The sequence below is a fragment of the Marmota flaviventris genome, chromosome 2, assembly GCF_047511675.1.
Source record: "Marmota flaviventris isolate mMarFla1 chromosome 2, mMarFla1.hap1, whole genome shotgun sequence".
Classification (NCBI taxonomy): domain Eukaryota; kingdom Metazoa; phylum Chordata; class Mammalia; order Rodentia; family Sciuridae; genus Marmota; species Marmota flaviventris.
In genome coordinates this window covers 7,277,752-7,300,232 of record NC_092499.1, presented here as the reverse complement: position 1 = coordinate 7,300,232, position 22,481 = coordinate 7,277,752, and the positions used below count along the sequence as shown (strand labels likewise).

At 52.6% G+C, this 22,481-nt stretch overlaps 1 protein-coding gene across 4 annotated transcripts in view; it reads right to left on the bottom strand.

Moving 5' to 3' along the window:
* The window catches only part of Bcl11b (BCL11 transcription factor B), a 91,084-nt gene that overhangs the window by 60,834 nt on the left and 7,769 nt on the right, over window positions 1-22,481 (bottom strand). For 2 of the 4 annotated variants that reach the window (XM_027946553.2, XM_027946555.2), the window contains exon 2: window positions 16,534-16,899. In XM_027946553.2, the coding sequence (XP_027802354.1) occupies window positions 16,534-16,899 (366 nt within the window). The remainder of the gene's footprint in view (window positions 1-16,533; window positions 16,900-22,481) is intronic. The other 2 variants (XM_027946554.2, XM_027946556.2) reach the window with 1 other exon arrangement.

Here is a 22,481-nt window from a genome sequence, read left to right as displayed (position 1 = left end):
AGAATTTGGGACTTGAGGTCAGGCCCCCACACCACTTTCTCAAATGGAGCTTAGAGACCAGACTCCAATGACAAACTTGCCAGGCATCTCTCAGATGTTTCCCTCATTTAGAGCTAGAAGAAAAATCCACAGTGAAGACAGAAGTCACATGTCACACGAGGGAAATAAACCAGGAAATGAATCTTCAGATTTGATGCCAACCGTGAGTTTTCATCTGAGGAACACCTTTTGCTTTCCCACCAGCAGCCACTGTGCCTGATGGGAATAACGTGGAAACACGAGCCGGAATCTGTTAAGAATCAGGTCCTTCATGAAACATGCCTTAGAACGGGTGTGCTCCGGAAGTCATTGTGGTTCCAAGGTCCCACAAACTCCAATACTGGCTTTAGCTCAAGCACCGCACGAAGGAGGCAAGAGAATAAATAGAAGGGGGAAGGAAGTCGGGTCTGTGAGAATCCCGGGGAATTAAGAATGAAAATATCACAGTACAGCCAATAAAAAGAACGTAAAGGAAACAGAGTGCCCCTCAAGGAGGCTGCCGAGTGACCCGGGCAGCCAGGGCAGAGGGCTGCTGAGGGCGCAGGTGCAGAGCAGCCCTGGGCTTGAGGAATGCAAGCGCCACTGGCCCTTTTAAAAAGAGGGGCCATAAAATCCTACCTGGGCAGGAAGAGGCCAGAGGGGCTTCTTGGTTTTAGATAGCATAGAAAGGAACTTGGTCAATAGAAAGTTGGGGGGAAAAAAAGAAAAGAAACCAAATTGTAAACATAGGGAGCTGCTAGGCTAAATGCACATGTTGTTCTTACTTGTATTTATTAGTCAGAAGCAACTGATCTCCACTACCACTTAAAAAAAAAAAATCTAGCTCTCCCTGGATTTTGTTGACGATTGAGTCTTTTTTTTCCCCTTTCATTTCCTTTTACCTTTTCCTAATGGACACGTAGAACACCGAGGCCCTGACGCCCTGCATCACGTAAGCACAAAATCTTTCTATGGTCTCTTTCTGTTTCTAAGCCAAGTCTGAAATGTCACTGACTAAAAAATTGTACAGGCCTGTAATTACTTTCAACCAAGTAGTTCCTTTAACTGAGTTTTCTGTATGTAGATGGCATTTAATATACATATTATGAGCCTTCTTTTCAGTGCGGTAGCATTTGACGGCAAAAAAAAAAAAAATCACAAATTTCCTTCTAAGGGCGCAGCCTGACAGCCGCCCCTTCTTACTTATTTTTTGACGTGAAATCCATTTTCATCTCCTAACACACCAGAGGTGACGTGCAGTGTGTGCACAACAAAATTTGTAAAAATTAACACTTCGCGGGATTAATTTAATAAAGATTGTTAGCACATTAACACTGTAACATTGCTCCTTACGATTCAATCCAGCCTCGCTCGCCACGCGGCTGTAACAGGGGTTTACGTTCTGCTGAGGTTTATACCGCTATTTAATGTAATTAAAGAAACCGGCAGCGCAGTCCTCAATGGAAACATCATTTCTATTGCACAGTATTCCCATTAGAAATTGGGGAAATCATGGCCCGCCGACTTTGATTTTGTTGTATTTTTTTTTTCCTTGGCTGTCTTTGAAACCGAGCTGAGGGCTGGACCTGAGACAGAAGCCTGCACAGCTCACCTCGAGACAGGAGTCCCAGTGTTTATTTTTCACTTACTTGTTTTTGAAATTGTTTTTTAAAAAAATACATTTTTTTTTAATCTGTAATTACCCAGGAAGTCCTCTGCCCCGCCAACAGCATCCCATCACAAAAATGATTTCTAGATGCCCCCCCTAAAATGTCGTGGAAGGAGCTCAGAGGAAGGGGGGGTCACCGTCATCACTGATCTCAGGCATAAACAGTGACAGAGCAGCCAGGATCTCCCCCCCCCCAAGCTCCCATCCCAGATCAGGGCGAAATTCCCAACGGTAACCTCAGAGGAAGAATGCAGCAAGAACTGCTCAGGGGCCTCAGAAACTAAACAGACACAAAACCAAACAGGAAAAAAAAGGATCCTTGCATAACATCACCAAAATGGCACAGAAAATGAAGTCTTGGGGCTGAAATAAAGGAACCCTGACTCAGCTCTCCGGGCCCAGAGCAGCCTCTCCGCCTCCAGCAGCCAAGTACACACAGAACGGAGACCTTTCTTCTCTATCCCTGCTCTCTACAAGCCCCTGAGCGGCAGGGGTGACTAGGTAGCTTTCCCCCCTCTTCCCTAAGTGCATTTTAATACCCTTATTCTACATCCTAATTTCTTTGGGGGAAAAAAAAAATCAGTGTCACTAAAAAAACGTCACTCTGTTTTGCAAAATCCAGCAGCTTCCTTGGCAGCAAGAAAGGCTGGCTGGCATTATCCCCTCATTTGACAAAACTACTATTTCTGGGCATGTGCTCAAAAACAGGTAGGAAGCAAATGCTGAGAAATAAGGAAGTAGAAACGGCCAACAGATTTTTCACTACCGAGAAAGCCAAGCGTAAACATGATTTATTTAGCTGTGTTTAACGTGCCCGCCCCCCAGTCAGCTACAAGCCCACTTGGGTTTAAGGGAAGGGTGGGTAGGAGGGGACAGGAAGGGGGAGCAGGGAGGACAAGCGGGAGGGAAGAGGCGGCAGCACTGTAGGGAGACTTCCTGAAAGGTTCGGATCAGAGTTTTGGGAGACCAAGAATCTTCTACCCCAAAATATATGCATGTGTCAAAGGAAGGCGGGTGGCAGGAGTCTGCTGGTTAATTAACGAGCTGTCACTAACAAAAGATGGAAGAACCCGTTCACACAAACAACGTCTACACGGGCGTCCTGGAACTCCTCGGCAACCTCCCTACCTTTCTGCACAACGTGTGGGCCAGATGGACGGCCGGGAGGCTCCTGGGATTGGGAGGTTACGAGCTGCTTCCCCGTCCAGCCACAGGGAGACAGGAGCATCACCGCCTCCCTCGGCCACCCTTGCCTGCCCACATGGAATTTACTCAGATCTGTATTCAATTAAGAAGCACCAGACACCTCCTGGCCACAAGCCTGCGACAACAGACTCGGGTATCCACCTCACTCGGGCTCAGATGCCGGAACAAGGGCTCCATCAAGGACTCCACGGGGAAGGGAGAGGGCATGCTCACCCACCCCCACCCCAAAACCCAAGCCCAGGGCCTGGGCCCTGTGGCGGGGGGCAAGTGTGTAAAGACAGCATCTGTATTCCTAAAGAGCAAGACTAACCCAGAGGTTTGGGTCCTTGCCAGAGGTTACCCTTGTTAAAAATCCAATTCAGGTCACCCAGGATTGCTGGAAAAAGAAACCAAGCCTCTTGGAAAGGAAAACAACAAAAAGTAAAATGGAACCCCAACAGGCCACTGGAGGCTTCCATTTCCCCAGTGAAGGTACCATTTCGCGACAGCCAGCTGTGTACTCCATGGATGTAAATGCCAATTTCTGTTAGCTCAGAGAGGCGGCAGCAAAAAGAAAACAGGAATTTCCTCCCCAGTCTGCATGGCGTTCCTTCCTCACCTGCATGTAGCACGACTGTGCACTTAAAGGCTGCCTGCTGTATGCATTCCTCCCCCACCCAAGTCTCTACTGCGTCTGTCCTGCTCTCCTCCTTCTGGGGCCCAAAACCCAAATATCAGCAAAAAGACCTCTTCTGGGGTATCCTGGTCAAGGACAACAGCAACACCCCTGTTATTAAGAGTCTGAATCACATGACAGTCCTCTGGAGGAATAAGAAGCTGGGGAGAGAGGGAGTGGGAAGGTCCTCTAAAATGAATGGGGACAGAGAAGGAGTGTTTCCTATTCGTATTAGGTTACTAAATTGAACATCTAAGTCCTCCCTCCCAAACCCTTCTCCCAAGCCCTTAATTCTTCTTCCTTGCATTAAAAATGACACCCTGTACAAGCAGCTATGTGATTCCTTTCCCCTTTGCAAATTAGTCACCCCGCCCCCACAGACTGAACAATAACAGCCTCTACTTTTATGATGTCTTCAAAATCAGCAACTGCTTTGCTCCACAGACTGGTTTGCGTTCATATCTGGACGGTGACAGGAAAGCAAACAACTGCACATCCCCATTTTATGGACAAGGACACTAACACAGGAACTGGTTTGCCTTGGGCTGTTAGGGAAGCAAATACCTGAGAGGCTGTGCAAGGCTCCATGCCAGAGTCTCCACTCTGGTGCTCTCACCTTAAGATGGGCCCTGACGTTCCAGCAAATATTTATCAAACGTCTAACTGGGACTCAGGTGCCACCGTGGGAAACCACACTCATAGGCAATCCTCCAAGAAAATCTAGGTTTCTCCAAGCAATAAGATTGAAGGTGCTCAAGAAAGAACGGCTGCAAGGGCAGCCTCCTCCCAGCCCTGTGGCTCCCAGTTCCACCAGTGGAATTTCAACTGGATCCAGCTGACAAAATCCCCCATGGCCAAGCAAATCCCCTTGCCCCACACTGTTCCTGAACAAAACAAGGCAAATCCACCTGTGCCTGCAGACCCAGCCTAGAGCGCAGAGAGACACACAGCAAGATGTGTGCCCCCAAGGAAGGCGAGCACCCTGGACTGTGAATGACAACCTTCTGCCACTGTGCACAAAGCCTTAACCCAAACCTAAAAAGAGAAATCACACCTAATTTTTGTGAGTGTTGAGTCGTCAAAATAAGGAAAACAGATGATAAATTGGCCTCCTCCCCGGGTAATAGCCATTAAGTCGACCAACCACAGGATACCTGTCTTTCAAGCAAAACATGAACAATTACCCACACACACGCACCTGGCCTGCAAAAATCCAAAAATGTACATCTCTCTAAATGAACTGCAGAGACCTAGGATGAGGCCCCCTCAAACACACACACAATTAGTGTTTCATCTTTTCTTCTGTAAAGGAATCCGGTAACATAAATATTAATCAAACAGGAGAATCTGCCTTTTCGTCTTGGCCCATTATGAGCCTGGATTGTGATCTTTACCCGTATTTACAGATATTCAAAGGCAGATTCTATCTTGTTGGAACTGTTATAAATGGACGTCTGAGAAATCAACGAGCAAGTTCAGGCAGATATGAAAATCTTCCTGTCCAGGACTGGCAGCAGCTTTGGGTTGCCAAGTGTTGAATTGGTTCCCTTCTCCTCAGGCCTTTCAACAAATAAATTGACAAATACCTCTGACTCCTCCACCAGAGGAGCCTGCTGCTCAAACTTTGGATTAGCTAAATCGGGGATTTGAAGGGGTTTTTTTTTTTTTTTTTTGTACTCAAAATGCCAGGAAGACACTATTTACCCAGTACCTGGAGAGCTCAGAGGGTGCAATGAACGCTGTTCATGACTCAAATCCCAAATATATATGTATATACCTATGCTTAAAACATTTTTGCCTGTTATAGCAGATGTGTTCTGTCTGGTTCAGACTTATTTCTGAATAATGGAGAATAGAGATGTGGATCCAACCCTGGGCTGGAAAAGCTGTCACAGGGATGGCAAACTTTCCATCTTCCATAGGCAAACAGCATACATTTTTATTTCCAGAATAACAGCTTTGGGAAAATGTTTGAGCATTTTCTTAAGAGCTTTTCCTAGAGAGATCCACTGGAGGCCCAACCCTTGCTGGTGGTGATCTTTAAGGGTCTGTAGGTGCTTCCAACAATCAGAGGCCAATTTTTAAGAAGCAAAAATAAAGACCTGCTCACCGGCTCCTAGCAAGGTGACCATTTGCATACAGATAAGAGAGTGATATGAGAGTCAGGGCAGAGAAGAACTAACATTAATTCCCTGTAATTCCAGGAGGCTAATTCCAGGTGTCTCCTGCCAGAGAGGGTTCCATTCCCACACAATTGGGAAAACACTTTCGTCCCTCTGTGTTTTTAAGTCCCAGCCCTAGGATTTCCCTCTATGAAAACTGGCTCCCTCTTTTTCTTCGCGGGGTAGGGGTGGGGGGAGTTTCCAAAGAAAGTCACTTTGAAAAGGCCTGTTTCCCCAGCGTGATCACAAACCGTGCTAGGGAACTCTGAGGCTCCTTCCTTCTGGGCCTCACCTGCATCAGGACCTGGCGGGCTGAAGGCCGCGCGACCCTTCCGGGCGATGGCGGCGGGCGGAGAGGGGGTCCCCGGGCGTCCCCGGAATCCTGGACAAATGTCACTGTGGAGAGGAAGCCCGCCCCTCGTGCCTGGTGGTTTCGGGGAGGGAGCCACTGGCAGTTTCCAGGGGTCCAGAAATGCAATTCGCCTTGCCCGACAAGGTCACCCTCCAGGGCGCACGCACGGGGGGCAAGCAGAGAGCGACCGGTGGAGGAGGGGCGGCCGGCGCGCACAAAGGGGCCCTAGGCCCCCGGACTCCCCGCCCTTGACCTTGGGTCTCCGCCTCCATCCATCTCCGCCGGCAGCCGGGGAAGGGGGCTGGCCCCGGGCCAGGGGCGTGCTCGCACGGCTGCGGCTGGACGGGGGCCGCCAGGGGGAAGGGGCACGGAAAACAGACTCCAGGGCTGCGGAGTGCTGCGAGGAAACCTGTATTCCAGCTCCCACGGGAGCCGGTCCCGAGGCGGCTTCGATCGCTGCACGCCCCAGCCCCCAAAACAAAAGTTACGCGGAAGCACTAAGGACGCCCCCTCCCTACGTTTAGCCCTTCGACTCGCCCACCCCGCGCCTTCCTCGGACCCGGGCCGAGAGGGGGAGGGGAGCTGTCATGGGAGGAAGAAAGGAGCGCGCCTTCCCGGCAGGGCCAGACGCGGGCAGGGTTCGCTGCGCCTCCGCCCGCCCCTCGCAGCCCCGCTTGGGCAGCTGGCCTATTAAGCCCCCGAATTATGCATGGGCCTGAAGCCCCCCAGCCCTCCCGCCCAGGAAGGCACAATCAACGTGCGCGGAGAGACCCAGGCGGGGAGAGCGGGAAGGGGATGGCCTATGGGCATAGAGCAGCGCGCCCTGGGCGCAGGCTGGAGAGGCCAGGGGCAGGGAGGGGACCGAGAGAGGACCAGGCGCGTCCCGAGGCACGGGAGCCCCCCGGTGAAACGCCGGCCAGGCGCAGGAGGAACACCGCCGCAGGGAAAGCCCCTGGCACAGTCTCGAAGTTGCCCGATTGTCAGCGTGGTGGGATCCGGGAGGTGCGGGTCAGTTCCGCGCCCCCGCCAGGGCTCAGCCATCCGCCTGTTGGAAGGCCATTGTGTACTCTGCCTGGGTGTAAAAGGGGCGCTAATGGACCCCAACCTCGCAGCCTCCGGGAGGGCGGGGCCTAACGTCCCAGGCCTGCAGGGCGCTCTCGCATGTGGCGGGGGTTGGCATGGGCATGGGGAGCGCTAGGGTCCGGGTGTAAGAAGTGGGTGCCGCAGGCGGGGGCGACCAGAGTCTTGCAAGTTGCGATCGTCGGGGGAACTTGGGAAATTGCACTGGTGGCGCCTGGTTTCGTGGGAGCAGGAGCAAAGGTTCAGTCGCAGGGTCAGGAGGACTTTGATGCCCCCGCCCCACCGCCACCACTCCCCCACAGGCACCCTACGGCAGGGCGCTCCGCGCTGACCCTCCTCCCCGCCGCTCGCCGCTTTCCGCGTTCCAGCCCGCCTCGCTGCGGTCCGCATGCCCCGACACCGGAGTGTGGACCTCGTTTGCGGCCTCCGGGCTTGTCTGTTTATGGAAATGACTTCTCTGTCTTTCCTCGTCTCCCCAAAGCAAAGGCCAGGTCAGGAAAATTACATACTTCTTTTTCCCAGCGAATAAAGTCGCCTCGTTTGCAGGGAAAGTTTTACAAGCCAATGATGCAGGGCGAAGACCGCACTGTTTAGGTTTCTTAATTGGCTGGCTTTGAACTCGTAGTGGGAGGGGGAAAGAACCCGCTCAGATTCCAAGGGAGAACCCAAGTTGTGAGGGTCTACAACCCCAATGTTTTTAGGTTGCTGGAGGTGGGAAGGGGTATTGGAAGGTTTGTTCTACTTCCTCCTTCAGGGAGAAGAATCCACACTGGGGTCATATTGAGTCCAAGACAGGCAGTCCCTGGCCCCTACCCCAAGAGAGGACCCCTGGATCCCTGGGAGGCTGTACCCTTCGGAAGGCATGGTCTGTCCTGAGCAAGGACTTTGGCTTTGAGGATGACTTTGGCTTCTGAAGTCATCAGGGGGTTAGGGTTCTTTGGCTGCCATGTGGGATTGGACAGATGTCTATCTGTGCTCCATCACTTGGGGCACAATCCAGGCCCTGGGGCTGTCAGCTTGCAGGTCTCTGTGCCTTTGGGGTCATCTTGGGTGGGTGCTGACCCATGCACCTGAAGGCCTGCACCTTTGAGGCTGTGTTCTGGCTGACGGAGACTGACAGCCCAGAAGTCCTGGAAGCTACCCTTCCCCAAGGACAAGAGCCAGGATCAAACACCCCTGGCTTGGAGGAGAGGGCTGTCCTGAGATGGTGCCTCTGAAGAGCTGCCTTCTCTCTACACCAGGAGTGCTATTTTTCACCCCAAAGGTGCCTAGGACCCAGCTTCCATGTTGCCCATGTGGTTGGCAAAAGCTTTCCCAGATCTGTGGCTCCCCACATGGTCCTACTCCCTGTTCCTCAGCCCCTCTCCACATCCTGCCACCCTCAGCATGGACTCCTTTCTGAGCACCCAGGGACCTCAGACCAGAACCAGCAGACCAGCAGGAAACCCACTTGAAAATAAAAGAAGCCCCTGGCAGCTGGCCTTCTGCAGCTGGCCTCTGCTCTGCCTCCAGAGCTCCGGCTCCCTGCCCTCCCGCAGGTCACCAGCCTCGGCCTAGCAGCGTCTGGGCCAGGGTGGGCCCAGGTTTTGCAGAGCCTGAGGTTTAAATGATTCTGGGGACCCTTTTACCAAAATGAAAACAAAACCAAACCACACAACTGCAGCATGGCCCAGAGGGGCCTTGAGCTAACTCCAACCTCCGGGGAGTACAGAAATCCTCCCAGGTGACCTGACCGCATGGGCAGAAGGACGCTGTGGAGTCTTTCTTCTAACAGTTTTCACTGCCAGCCATGCTTCTTCAGAGAAAACGTACTTCCTGCACCCCACATGTGACAGCGGAGTCACGTCAGGGTTGCTGGATGGGAGGGGATTTAGGTGGGAAGCTGTGGTCTCCCACCCCCGCCCCCCAGCCTGGCTCTTGCAGCTGTTGGAAGCCACTGGTGGTTCCTTAGCACATTCTCAGCTCGGGAGCTCAGGCCCAGAAGGGGAGAGGGCCCACTCAAGGCCACACAGCTTGTCAGCCACAGGATGAGGCCTCAGGCCAGAGTCTACCATGCCTGCCCCTCACCGAACGCAGTGCCGCAGACCACCTGCCTATTGCTACCCAGCTGGTCAGGGGCAGCTCTTCACAAGAGGCACAGTCCACAGTCGGCGGCCCACACAGAGTCCACAGGCATGTATGGGACAGGTTCTTTCACACCCTCTAGGCCCCAGCTACCATGATGGAGATCCATCATTAGAAGACTGGCCGTCATTCCTCATCACCCAGCTAGGAGCAGAGGGGGCCTGCACCAGGAGCATTAAAAGACCACAGGATCCCCCGGGGCCTGGGCTGCTGGGAGACAATGGTGGCCCAGTGAAGACCCAGCATCACCCTGGGGAGCCAGGAGCCTGGTTCTGGGCACCATGGAGGCAGCAACTCCTGGGGTGTCTGTGACAGCACTTAGCCACCTTTGGACTCAGCTGCCTCCTTTACAAAATGAAACCAATTTCTGCTTCACCATCTTTGTAGAGTAGATGGGAACGCAGGATGAAATGTGACCACGGGCAGCCCTGGTTTCTATAGTGAAGAGCTGACTGCTGGAGTTGACACCTTGGGCCCTAACTCACCACTGTGTGACCTTGGGCAAATGACTTAACATCTCTGTGCTTCAGTTTCCTCTTCTGTGAAGTGGGGTTCACATTAGCACCTATGTTATGAGGTTGTAGGGAGGATTAAATCAGTTACTCTTTGCAAAGCCCTTCAAATAGCACATACTAAGCTCCAAAACTCCAAGATCTCTTTGTTTCCCCAGTGAAAAGGTGACCCCAAGGGCACAAAGGTGACAGCCAGGCTGCCTGTTTTTACAGATCACCAACATACAGCCCACTCCTAACAGATTCTAGAGCTAGTGGCCAAGCATTAGCCAGGCGTGAACATTAGCAACAAGGACAAAAACAGAACTGTCAAGTGCCTAATAAAAAATTTAAGTCAACTGCTAACTATTTATTGTCAAATAAAAACCCTAACAATAATAATAACTGAGGCTGAGTGTTGGTTAAGTTCTCCCCACGGGAGCCCAGTTGTCCTTCTCTGCTCTCTTCCCTCGCTCTCTTCCCTCTTTCCTGACGCGCTGCTGGGAGTGCAGAACCACCTGTATAAACCCCCAAAGGGGGAAAGAAACCATCCTTCTAGTGACCCGTATTTTTGTCCTTGTTTGTTGAAATTAAAAAAAAAAAATTCCTCTACAACTCAGGGCTAAAGTCAAGGTGGCCCTGCTGATGTCCTCTGCTCTGGTTTGTAGTTTGTGAGTAGCCTCTGTCCCCTGCCCCCACCTTGCAGGGCCAGCAGGACAGGCATTGCTTGCTGCATCTACAGGTGAAGACCCTGGAACTCCACCCCGGGTGGATGGCCTGCCTTAAGGCCCTGCGCTCAGGGAAGGATGGGAGAGTGGCAGCAAGAAGCTCCTGGCTCAGATCAGGAGGCCAGAACCTTCCTTTGGATCCCACCAATGGCTCTTTATTATTAAAAATAGTTCAAAGCCCACAGGGACCTATTTTATGCCCACGTTGTCCAAATCAGACCTTCTAGCAAGCCGGAGATAAGAAAGAGAGCTCCTGCCTTCTAGGGGCTCCGCTTTGGGGAGGTGAATGAGTAACTGGAAGTCATACAAGCAAGCCTCCTGCAAACCCAAAATTCCACAAAATAAAGCAGTTATTTATGGGGTGGGGGGTGCTGTGTGACAATGAATATAGACTAAAACACATTTGCACATATGAAAAAAAAACCTAGCCCAGGCCCGTGTGAATTAATATTTTATTGCTTTTTGCGCTGCCACCTGCCTCTCCAAAACCTTCACCAAACAGGAAAGGAGATGACGGTGCCTCAGACTCAGGCAAGGTTTCCAGGGACCTGTGGACTCTTGGCTGTATCCACCAAGGCCATGTCTGTGATGGGCTGCAAGGGTCACCCCACATGGGGTCCTGGAGTAGTGCCTGTCACCACTGGCTCTACCAACGAGACAGGCAAACTCCTCTCCCTAAAAGCCTCCTGTCTCCAGTCACCCAAGGAAGCCAGGCCAGCCCAGGTCTAACTCCCCTTTGCTCTGTGGCCTTGGGCAAGTCCCTCAACCTCTCAAAGCCCAAATTCCACATAGGGCTAGAAATATCTATTTCAAGGTTAGAAAATTCAGTGAGATAACTCAGGAAACACACGTAGCACAGTGAGGAGTACCAAGTAGAACCCCTGGCTCCTCCAATCACCCCTGCCTGCCTGAGCGGCGTGGTCAACCTGCCAGCACCTGCACCCAGCCCCCAGCCTGCGCCCAGGGCCATGTCCCTCAACAGACAGTGCACTGTTCCTCGGTGCAGACAGAACTAATAATTAGCTGTCATGATTCAATAATAAAAAGAGATAATCCATGCCACAACGCACATGGATTTAACTAATCTTAATTTGGAAGGAAAATAACAACTCCAAATAGATCAAATGCAAGTTTCTCAAGACAACCTGTGAGTGGGGTTTATCTCCAGTTTCCAGCACAAGCAAGTTATTTAGTTTCTTCCACTGGCCAAGCTAATAATTTTTCGCATTTATTTTATTTATTTTTTTAAAGTCTGAAGCAAATATTCCCAGAGCAGCATGTAAATCCTGAGACTCATCAGAAGCCCTTCTCTCCAATAGGTCTTGGTCACTGGGCCCCAAACTGAAGTCCCTTCTGTACCTTGCCTGTTGTAACAACCCCCCAAGCTCCTCCCTGGCCACTCCCAGGTTCCAGAAGAAGACAGACAAAGCTGGCAAGGACATCCCAGCAGGGAGTGCCGGCCACCTCCCAGCCCAGGGGGATCTGCTACCTCCTGTCACTTGCTGCCTATCTTTGCACTTCTCCAGAAACTTACGTTCTGGGTTTGTGGGGACAGGGGGGAAAGCAAACTGATGAGTGATGGCCAGTACCCTCCCCGCTGCAGCTTCTTTGGGCTAAGGAAGGGGTGATACCTTGGAAACCTGAATGACCAGGGACCAGACCCCTCGCTCCAGTGCTATTAATGGTGATGCTAAGGAAGTGTCTGGAAGAAACCGCTTAGAAATCCCAGGTCGGTACGCAAACGTTTTGACTGAGAAAAGCAAGCCCCCCTGAATGCTGCCAAGCGGGGTCCACACTTTCCTCAGCTCGGCTTTCTAGAAGTGTCTTGGTAGCTGCCTCTGGCTCCCCTGCAGGCTGGTGGGGTGTTTCCCAGCCCCATCTCATCTCGCCCTCGGTTTACCATTGCAAAGTAGGTGTGGAGATAGGCCCAATAAGTGAGGCATCTCACCTGGACGGCCAGCAGGTAAGGACACTAGGGCTCAACCCAGAAGACGCCAGGCCCCAGCCCCTCCCCAGGGTGAGTCCAGCATAGAGCTGTCACTGTGTGACATAACGTGACAAAAGACAGAGGGCAGACATGAACCGCAGTCAATTCACTCTGACAGCGTTTGTGATAGTGAAATCCTCAGTCCCAAAGGACGTTTTCCCCAACTCTCAACGGGGAGCCCCATTCCAAAGAGACCTCCGCAGGTTACTCCAACACCCCAAAGTATGTCAGAGCTGGGAACAGCAAAGCACCAAGAAGCAGCTCATGTGTGCACATGGCTACGTCCACGTGTACCAGGCACAGACACGTCAGACATACCCAACCGTCGCCGGGTGTGGCGGCTCACAACTGTGACCCCAGCAACTTGAGAGGCTGAGGCAGGAGAATCACAAATGCAAAGCCTGCCTGGGCAACTTAGGGACACCCTGCCTCAAAATAAAAATTTAAAAAATAGGTCTGGGAGTAAGGCTCATTGACCCTGGCTTCAACCCCCAGTACCCCCCAACACACACACACACCAAAAAAAAAAAAACACCCAATCATCATTAAGTACCCGCACAGACAAGGAAACTGAGGCTAAGAGGTCGAGTCACATGCCGCAGACTGGGGGGAGCAGGGGAGGTTCCTGCTTGGGCTGCGTTCTTTCCCAAGCTGCACAAGGCCTTCAAACCCCAAATACCAGGTCCCCTCCTCCCCAGTCCTCCTCCAAGCACCCTCCCAGATAACTGCTCAGTGATTTCTGCTCTTTGCCACACCTAGAACCTCTCTCGCCTCCCCTCCCAGGGTCCAGGGAGCTCCCGTCTGCCCTCCACACAGGGACCCTGTGCTCCAGGAGAACCTCAACAGGGGCAGGGAGGCCATAGGAAGGGACCTCAGGACACCCACGACTCACATGTGGGCAGCTGTTAGCACACCTCCAGGCCAAAGACAGAACCCACGCCCTGCCCCCAGGCGGGCCTGGAGACACACAGCCAGGAAGCCCTTCTACCACAGCAGATGCTGGAGGTCTGGCCTTGGAGCAACATCACACCAGCTCACACTGGGCCACGGTCCCCACAGAGACATCCTCTCCCTCCCCCGGGGGCTCTCCTCTCAGCCTAGATGCCCAGGACAGGAAAGGGTCACAGGTGCTCAGAGAATGAATGGATGCATGTCCTGCAGAAGATGAAGCCCCAGAAAACGCCTCCCCTCACCTTCCTATTTATCACGAGAGAAGGAAGGAAGGAAAGGACAGAAGGCTGATACGGGGCCCACACCCCCATGCAACGACCGACCCCGTTCCCACAGTAGTCCTCACCCTGGGGACTGAAGAACAGGAGGGAACCCCACTTACTTAGGCCAGCCCTCCCATCCATCTCTGGGGTCCCCACTTCTAGAAGCACCTGCTAAGAGAAAAGCCTGGGTCCTGGCGGGGAAAGCAGAGGCATGGGATCAGCACAGGGGGACCCTCATGGCTACCTCGCCTTGGGCTCAGCCACACCAGCAGCCAAAGCCAGAGGTAGGGTCCCAAGAATTAACTGCCACCACTTGCCAGGGACTGGCCAGGGCCAACGAGGCCATAGGGACAACAGGAGCCCATGAAGCAGCTGAAGGACCCTTGGAGCCGTGGCCTGAAGGCAGGAGTGGAGGGGCCCAGCGAGGCCAGCCGTGCCAAGGGCCTGGGCAGCAGCTGTGCGGGTTTCCGGAAGCCCGGGCAGAGAAGCACCCATGATTCCTAGTTCCCCTCTTAAAATATAAAGACTCAATTATCTTTGAGCAGCTTGCTTTACACATGAATTGACACATTTATTTTACAATAAATAACTGAAAGTTATCTGTGTTTCCTTTACTGTTAATCTACACAGAGAAATAATAAACAGGGCTTGTCTTCAAAAACTGCAACGACTGCAGTCCTCAGAATTCAATTAAGCTAAAATAATTAATGCTCCCACCATATTAAATTACTTTATACATTTGAGCCACTGAAGTTTTATTCTTTAATCTTTCCTTTTTTATTAAATAAAAAAAAAAAAGGAACGAAAAGAAAAGTTGGTACCAAAGTAGGGAGGGAAATGGGAAGAACGGGGACTAGAAAGGAGCCCGTGATAGGCTGTTAAATGGAATGGTCGTCCGCCGCTGACACAGCGTGTAGACTGTGGTGTGTCTTTGATTAAAATAACATTTTAAATGCTTTGAACAAACATATCTCTTTAGACTTCTGAGGGATTATTTTACATATTTCTTCTAAAATGAAGAAATCCATTCGTCCTGTTGCCGAACAGAAAGGCCAAGTATATCTTTCGTCACACATAAAATAAAAATACTGGAGCCTGCTACAGTATTACTACCCAAAAAAGGGGGAAAAGGAAAAAAAAAAACCCAGGGTGTAAGAGGGACCGAGGGTAAGGACAAAGCAGCCTTGGAGATCAGCCTTTCCTGGTATAAAATCATGTTGAGTCACTTTCTTAAACTCGCCATGGGGACCCAAAGACTCTCCTTGGAAACAACTTCAATGTGGCACGAGAATTCAGGTGTTTGGGGTAAAAGCTGTGGGTCTGTGCATTGAGGAATAAATGGGGACCTCACCAGAGGCCACCCCTGAAAAATCTGTGTTCAGTGACAGCGGGTGTTCATCCACTGCTGGAAACTGTCCCTTGAGTAGCAGGCACACAGTCCCAGGACCCAGCATCCCTCTCTCCTGATGGCTGGGTCCCAACCATGCAGCATCACCCCTTGCTTCTGGGAAGGAGGATATGATCTCAAGCTGGGCACCCACCAAAAGGCACCCACTGCCCAGCACGGGCCGCAGGAACCTCAAACGACCTCATGGACACCACTGTGCAGGTGGGCAGAGGGAGGCCCCAAGTCACAAAGCTGCCACGTGCTGGAGATGGGCTTGCTGAATTACCCTCCTGCGTCACAGGAGGTCCCTGCCACACCCACCTCTATCACCTCCAGTCCCTCCAGTGCCCTGTTCAGCCTCCAGGACCTCACTGTGGGGTCCAGCCACACAGTTTCCCAGCAGGCCACCTACTGGCATGCTGCAGAGCCAGAGGGGACCCCTGGGAGAAAAGCTGCACTGGAAAGGACTTGGGGACCCCCCGTGCATTAAACCCTCATCCCAGGCCTGCGGGGACATCGTGCCTTGGTGACAAATGGGGAAACTTAGGCTCATGAGGTGACCAGCCCCAAGTCAACCAGCAGGATTCCAACTGTTCTCTGCCTGAGCTCTGATTCCTGTCGCACTCCAGGAGAGGCTGCAGTCTCAGGGAACACAGCCAGGCCAGGGGCCCCTGTCTCCCTCAGACCTCCCGGGTTCAGAAGTATGAACAGTCTGGTTTGCACGCAGAGCAGTGGCTCCCAGGGGGGACCAGCATGCCATGGTGTGGCCAGGAGGTAGGACTCACTGCAAAGGAACCTTGCTGGGGGATGCAGGCAAAGCCCCACACCTGTTCTGAAGGTGGTCAGACACGTGTGCAGGTTAGCCAGGCGGCATGTCCAACCTCCTGAAGGGACACAGTGCTCCCTTCCCCCAGACCTACCCTTGGGGTCAGGCAACGTGAGAAGCAGCCTCAGAGATGGGGGAGACAAGTGCCCCCACTCAGGGAGGCCTACCAGTCACAGCCACGCTCACCGTCTCCTCAGTCCTCACAAGAGTCCTCGGAGACTAGGGTCCCCTAGCCCACTTCACGGCAGGGCAGACTGATGGATCCCAGTTGTAAAGAACAGACTCCAACCCCAGACTGTCCGGCTCCAAAGCCAGGGACTGAGCCAAGATCACCAGCAGAGAGTGCACCGCGAAGACTTATCTCCACTCTGTGTTCCTGGCCACCTCTGGATTAGGCCCCACCATTGAGTCCCCAAGCCGAAAGCAAAGCACCCTACCAGGCCAAAGGGCATCCCTGAGCCTCAGGCCTATCTCCTCCAGAGGGTCACCCAGATGGTGGGCCCTCGGAAAGGGGGAGCCCCAGAGGCCATCCTGGAAGCCCCCAGACCTCCCGCAGCACCAGCACTCTCAGACCAAGGGCGTGGGACCCGGGAGGCGGCCTCAGCAGCGGCCAGGTGAACGCCACGTTCCATACCTGCAATGTTCTCCTGCTTGGGGCAGATGCCTTTCGTGGGCGAGAGCAAGTGGTCATCTTCATCGGGCGTGACCTGGATCCCGATCTCAACCGGCTCCGACACCTTCCTGAGCTCGGAGCGCGAGGGCGGCGGGCTGCCCTTGTCCAGGCCTTTGTCGTAGCAGGCACCCAGGCTACCGCCACACTGCTTCTTCTTGTGCTCTATAAAAACCAGGATGTCCCCCAGGGGGAAGTTCATCTGACACTGGCCACAGGTGAGCAGGTCAGGGTCGGGGCCACCCACCATCAGCCCCAGGCCGCTCGGCTCCTCTATCTCCAGACCCTCATCTTCCTCGAGGATGGCGGCCTCCACGTGGTCAGCCTCTGCTGGAGACAGGGGAGGGGCAGAGAAGACAGAGATGGGCTTAGGCGATCACAGGCACCCGGCGCTCCTTCCCCACCTTCCCCTCCAAGAAGCAGACACCCTCTGCTGCTGGCTGCTGGGGCTCACGGTGCCCTCCCCAGGACCAGAGATTGCCAGCCCCCCACCAGGCACTCTGAGGCCCCGGGAGAGACACCCGAACTCCCAGAGGGTACCACATTAGTGGTGCTGGTTTTACTGCTTCCTGGCGTGTTTTCTGCCAGTTTCTCCCCAACACAGCATCCGAACACACATGTACACACGCACGTCACACCCATCCTGGCGGTGAACAGTACCAGCTGGAGACGTCTCTCTCAAGCCTCACGGTATCTGAGCATCACCTGGGGAGCTTCGAAATATCCTGATGCCCAGGCAGCTGCACCCCGGCTCCGTCACAGTGGGACTGAACATGAGCATTGTGTGAGGCTCCCCAGGTGACGGGCTGGGAAGCAGGGAGCCAGAGCCCGGTCCCCCTGCTTGGGCAGACCTGCCAGCCCTCCCTTCCCTGGGACGCTGCCATTCATGTTCCTGTTCTCCCATTCATACCCATCCTCCTCGCATTCCTCTACCTGAGCCCTGGCCTCGCACCAAACTAGGAAACAGAAACCCAGACGGGCGTGGAGGGCCGGTCCTTGGGAGAGAAAGAAGCCCACACGCTCAGAAAGCGACAAGTGAGTGTCAGGTTCCAAAAACCACGGAAGGGAGACAGGATTGCTGCAGAAGGGCGCAGGGGCCAGGCGGTGGGCGCAGGGGCCAGGCGGTCGGCACAGGGGAGCAGGCTGGCCTGCTCCCCAGCACCCCTCAGCGCCCCTCAGCACCCATCCGCTCCTCTCTGCCCCTTTTTGTTGGTTGGTTTTACTTTCATGCTCAGAAATAGAAAAGAAAAAGAAAAAGAAAAAATTCTTCAGACTCCAAAAGCATTTCTTGGCAAATACCTAAGCACGTGTCCGATGGGCTGTATGTTTTTATATTTCTTTAGCCACCAGTATATTTCCTCTGGTGGTTGTTTTCGCAGGGACAATGCTGGGAAGGAGCACGGGACCTGAATATTCTGAAGCTAATGGATGCCTCTAAACTCAGCACCCTCTCAAGGGGAAACTGCAGAAGTCCACAGCCAAAAGTGTCCTCCATAAGGGGAAGTGGGTGACAGCAGGGTTCAGAGTCCCTGAGGCCTGAGCAGACTCGGCCTGGAATGTTCTGAGAGCAGACGTCAGTGGGGTTGTAGGCAGGGCAAGTGGCAGGACCTTCAGAGGAGCCCGGGGTCTAAGGCCAAGGAGGCAGGTAGATCTCCAGCCGCGTGGTATTTAGGGAAGGATAATGAGAACCACCGAAGGACGGGGAGAAGGACTGGGAGGGAGGGAAACGCATTCCGTGGCAGTGAAGTTACCAAAAGGACAGAGCCAAAGAACAGATAATTTAAGGAAAAAATTCTGTGGCATCTTCCATCCGACATAGAAATCACTGCTCTGTGCTTTCTGAGCGCAGACTTTTGCTCAGGGCCCTGGAGAGCCCGTGGGGAAAACTCAGCACAGAAGCTGGGGCTGGTGACGTAGCGTCACGTCCGAACTGTGCGTGGACAGGGAGAGGAACAGGTATCGCTGAGAAGGGAAATCGCGACTGGAGATCCTGCCTGTGGTTACAGCAGGGCAGACAGGGCCCTTGATGAATTAAACGTAGAAATGCGTCAGAAAAGTGGCAGCACAAAAACACCCCGCAGATGAGGAAATCCTACATCTGCCGTCTGCAGACCTCGAACAAAAAGATCCGACAAGGTAAAGAAACAGTCCTCACAAAGCCGGTCCCACAGACCATTAATTACACTTTAAAAAGAAATCGGAGTTTACTTAAAAAGGAGTTTGGAGACAATGCTACATAATTAATTTACCAATTTATTTTATGAAAAGATGCTTTGCTATGGTTCAAATGTAATCACAAGCTTCCCGCTGAACAGTGGTTGGAGGGAGAGCCTAGAAGCCTGTGAACGGTTTGTCAGGACGTAAAAGGTAATTATTCGGTGCCTCTTTTCCCTTTAATGATCTAACATTGAGCAATACTGTTTATATTGAAAAGCTCGCACCTTTAATTACCAATTACATATACATAATTTCAGAGCCAAAGGAGAGGGCTGTGAAAACAGTTCTTTAGAAATATAAGGATGTATTGTGCGCCATTTCTAGAGAAGGAGCGCTAATAAATGGGAGGAGGATGTCAAAATATTGTTTGTTAAAAAAAAAGAGAGAGAGACAGAGAGAAGCACAAAGGAAATGAGCTGAAAAGAGAAAAAAAAGAAAAAAAAAGGACAAAATGAAATTGAGAATTCAAACGGAACAGGGGCAAGGTAGGTACCTGGTTCCCTTCTAAACGCCACCCCTGAGCAGCCTGGCACGCTGCCTCCCGCACAGCACTGATAAAAACAACGTGGCCTCCACATTCCCAACTTGGTCGCCCTTGCTAAGCGCCAGGAGCTGTTTCTGTCTTCTAATTGACTCTTCAGCTGACTTTTTTATTGTTTTTTTTCTGAACATTTACAGCCACGTGCACCCTCCTGGGTAGATGTTCTAGCCAGCCCAGCCAAGAGACCTCCTCTCTGCTAGAAGTGTTAAGCTACAGATGCATTTCCTAATTCAAAAGAAACACAGATAAATTTTGAAATTAGCAAAGTTCACTCAGGCCTGGCCACCAGCATCCCTCGGTCTCCAGGCCTCCTTGGCCAAGACTCTGTACCAGCTCTTCTCTCTCTCTCTCTCTCTCTCTCTCTCTCTGGGGGTAACATCTGGTGCTCCCTCCGTGTTCTGGTGGTCCCTGTCTTTCACTATCCTCGTGAAGCAAGCCCTGTGAGCCCCAGTAATTGAGTTTGAAGGTCTCCAGTGCCATTGACAGTGCCACAGACCCGATTTCAGTGTCAAGTCCCTTCACAGCCAACCAGCCTGGGGAGCCAGGCCCTGCCAGCCTCCCTCAGGCAGCCCAAGACCAGCCAGGGCTCCAGGCTCAGCTCTGAACTTGGGTCTCCATGCCCAGACCTGGACCCAACTCACTGCCTCTGAGGGAGTTGGGAGGAAAAGAAATGAGGCAAAAAAAAAAAAAAAAACCCTCCCTCCTTCCCCTCCAACTTCCAGCCTTGAAAAATAAAACTCCCAAGAATTCAGCATGTCCACCCTGTCAACTCCACAGACTGGGGATTCCTCTCCCCACCCCCAGGCTGCAGAGCACTGAGCTCTGACCTGCTCCATGTGACACCTGGAGGGAAGGTTGCCCTCAGCGTCAGGCAGCAGAGTCCCCTGAACCCCAAACCACTCTACTTCTGGGTCAAAGCAGGTGGGACAAGGCAGCTCAGGCCTGAAGCTCAGGGCCTGCAACGACACCCCAAAGACTGTGGTTTCATTTCCGCTGGCAGGCGGATACCGGGCTGGGCCTGTTGGGTGTGTGTGAGTGTGCGTGCATGTGTGTGTGTGTGTGTGTGTGTGTGTGTGTGGTGCAGGGTGCGTGTGTCCCTTCTTAGAACTGTACCGATAATGAAAGAAAGAAAAGGAGAAAGAACCACTCAGCCAAGTCCTGAGAAGAGGCAGGTGAGAAGGTGCCCCGTCCTCGGGAGCCCCCTCCTCTGTCCTATGGACACCTGATTTCTACGTAACCCCAACCCTGCACCACCTCGGAGGTCAAAACTTCCACCAGAGAGGAGAAAACCCCAGGAAAGAGAAGAGACGAAGAAAAGCAGCCCTTCAAATCCCCAAGCCCCACAAACCAGTCCTCCTACAGCCACATCCAGCAAAGCTGGGCCTTAAAAAGATAGGGCAAAAGATATGGTGAGAGGTGCTTTTATGAAACTTCCCCAGTGTCAGGCGGCCCTGCAAAATATCTCTGCTCTCTGTATACTATCAGCCAGCGATGGCAACAATGTTTGACTCATTAACAGGAAAAATGAATGGATACAGCAGGCAACTGGCTCAAATGTCAGAAATCAGAGGGCTGAGGAGGCTTCTGAAATGTTCAGCCCTAAAGTGTATGAACAAATATATATTTCCTTAGGCACATGCATGTGTCACACACACACACACACACACACACACAGAGTTTTCTTTTACAACAAAACCACATTTTATTTACAAGGCTAGGCCTCCTTCCAGCTGGTAAACGCGTTTAGAAGCAATGAAATCAAGCTTCACAAATAATAATGGGCATCGTTGTTAAGTGGAGGGGGAGCACTTGATCCCAAGACAAACTTCCCCATGTCGCAGCTCTGCTGGGAAGGAATTTGGGGCAGAAGGCAGAAACGCAGAGACAAGGTTAACAGGGGCCCTTTGAGGGCTCAGCAAGGCCTCACCTGGCGAGTTCTTTCCCCACATACTGGGCTCCTGGGGCCCCACCCGACCGGGTCCATCTCTAACCACCACCCCTGTACCTGCCCTACGGGGAATTCCAGCCAAGAGGTCGATCACCTGCTGTCCCCAGAGTACAGGGCATGTGCACGGCTCCATACATGTGGGCACACCACACACACACACACACACACACACACACACACACACGTGCCCTGCCACATATACAGCACATAGGCTCCTGTTCCCCTTCACTCTGTGTCAATTCAAATCCAAATCTCTATCTTTAATGGCTAACCCACAGTACAGAAGAAATCCAGGCAGAATTATTGTTTTGATGATGGGGGGTGGGAGGGAGGGGTGAGGAGAGATGCACCAGGCTCTTAAACCCGTGTGCCGCCAACGTCACAGCCGCCATCGTGATGTGTACTCGTGTTTACAAGAGATGTTGAGCATCCGTCGCCCGAGCTCTGCACCGAGGAGACTTTGCACCTGCTTCCTACGAAGTCGCAGCCTCTGCTAGCAAGCCCTTGCTTAGCAGTAATCTGCAAAGGGATCTTTTTATTCTCTTCGCTGTGAACGTTCAGGGAGGGACTGAGACTCCAGGCGACACTGAAACGCCACCAAGGCGCGCACGCGACAGAGCACAACACTTTCTGAGCTGCCATCAATTTTTAATTTATTGGATCCAAGGGAAAATAACAACCATGGGGAGGGGCAAGAAGTGGGTGGATGGGAGAGAGCAGGAATCAATTCTTGGTGTAGAAAATAACCTATGACCAGATGATGCTCCAAAGGCAGGACAAGAGATTTCATGAAGTTCTCCCAGCTGAGGGGATGATAAAGCCTGGCAGAGGCCGAGACGGAGGCAGAGCGAGACGTGCTGGGAAGGATGTCCACGCAGGGCCGCGCAGGGTTAGGACATGAAGAAGGGAGGAGGGGAGCAGCCAGGGGGCACGGCCAGGCAGGGTCTGAAGCAGGAAGCATTATGTGGAGGAGCCCTCTGCACCCTGACCATGCTCAGTGAACTGCAGAGTCCAACCTGTTCTGGGTGTCAAAGCCCTGTGCCTTCCCGAGACCCTCCAATGACCACATCCATGGAGGGACAGCTGCATACCAAGGCCACCACCCCGTCCACTCTAAGCCAACCACAGCACAGGCCTTGAAATAAAATGTTCACCATTATGACATCTGGGAAGAAGATACACAGCAGGCAGCCAGTGCAAAACATG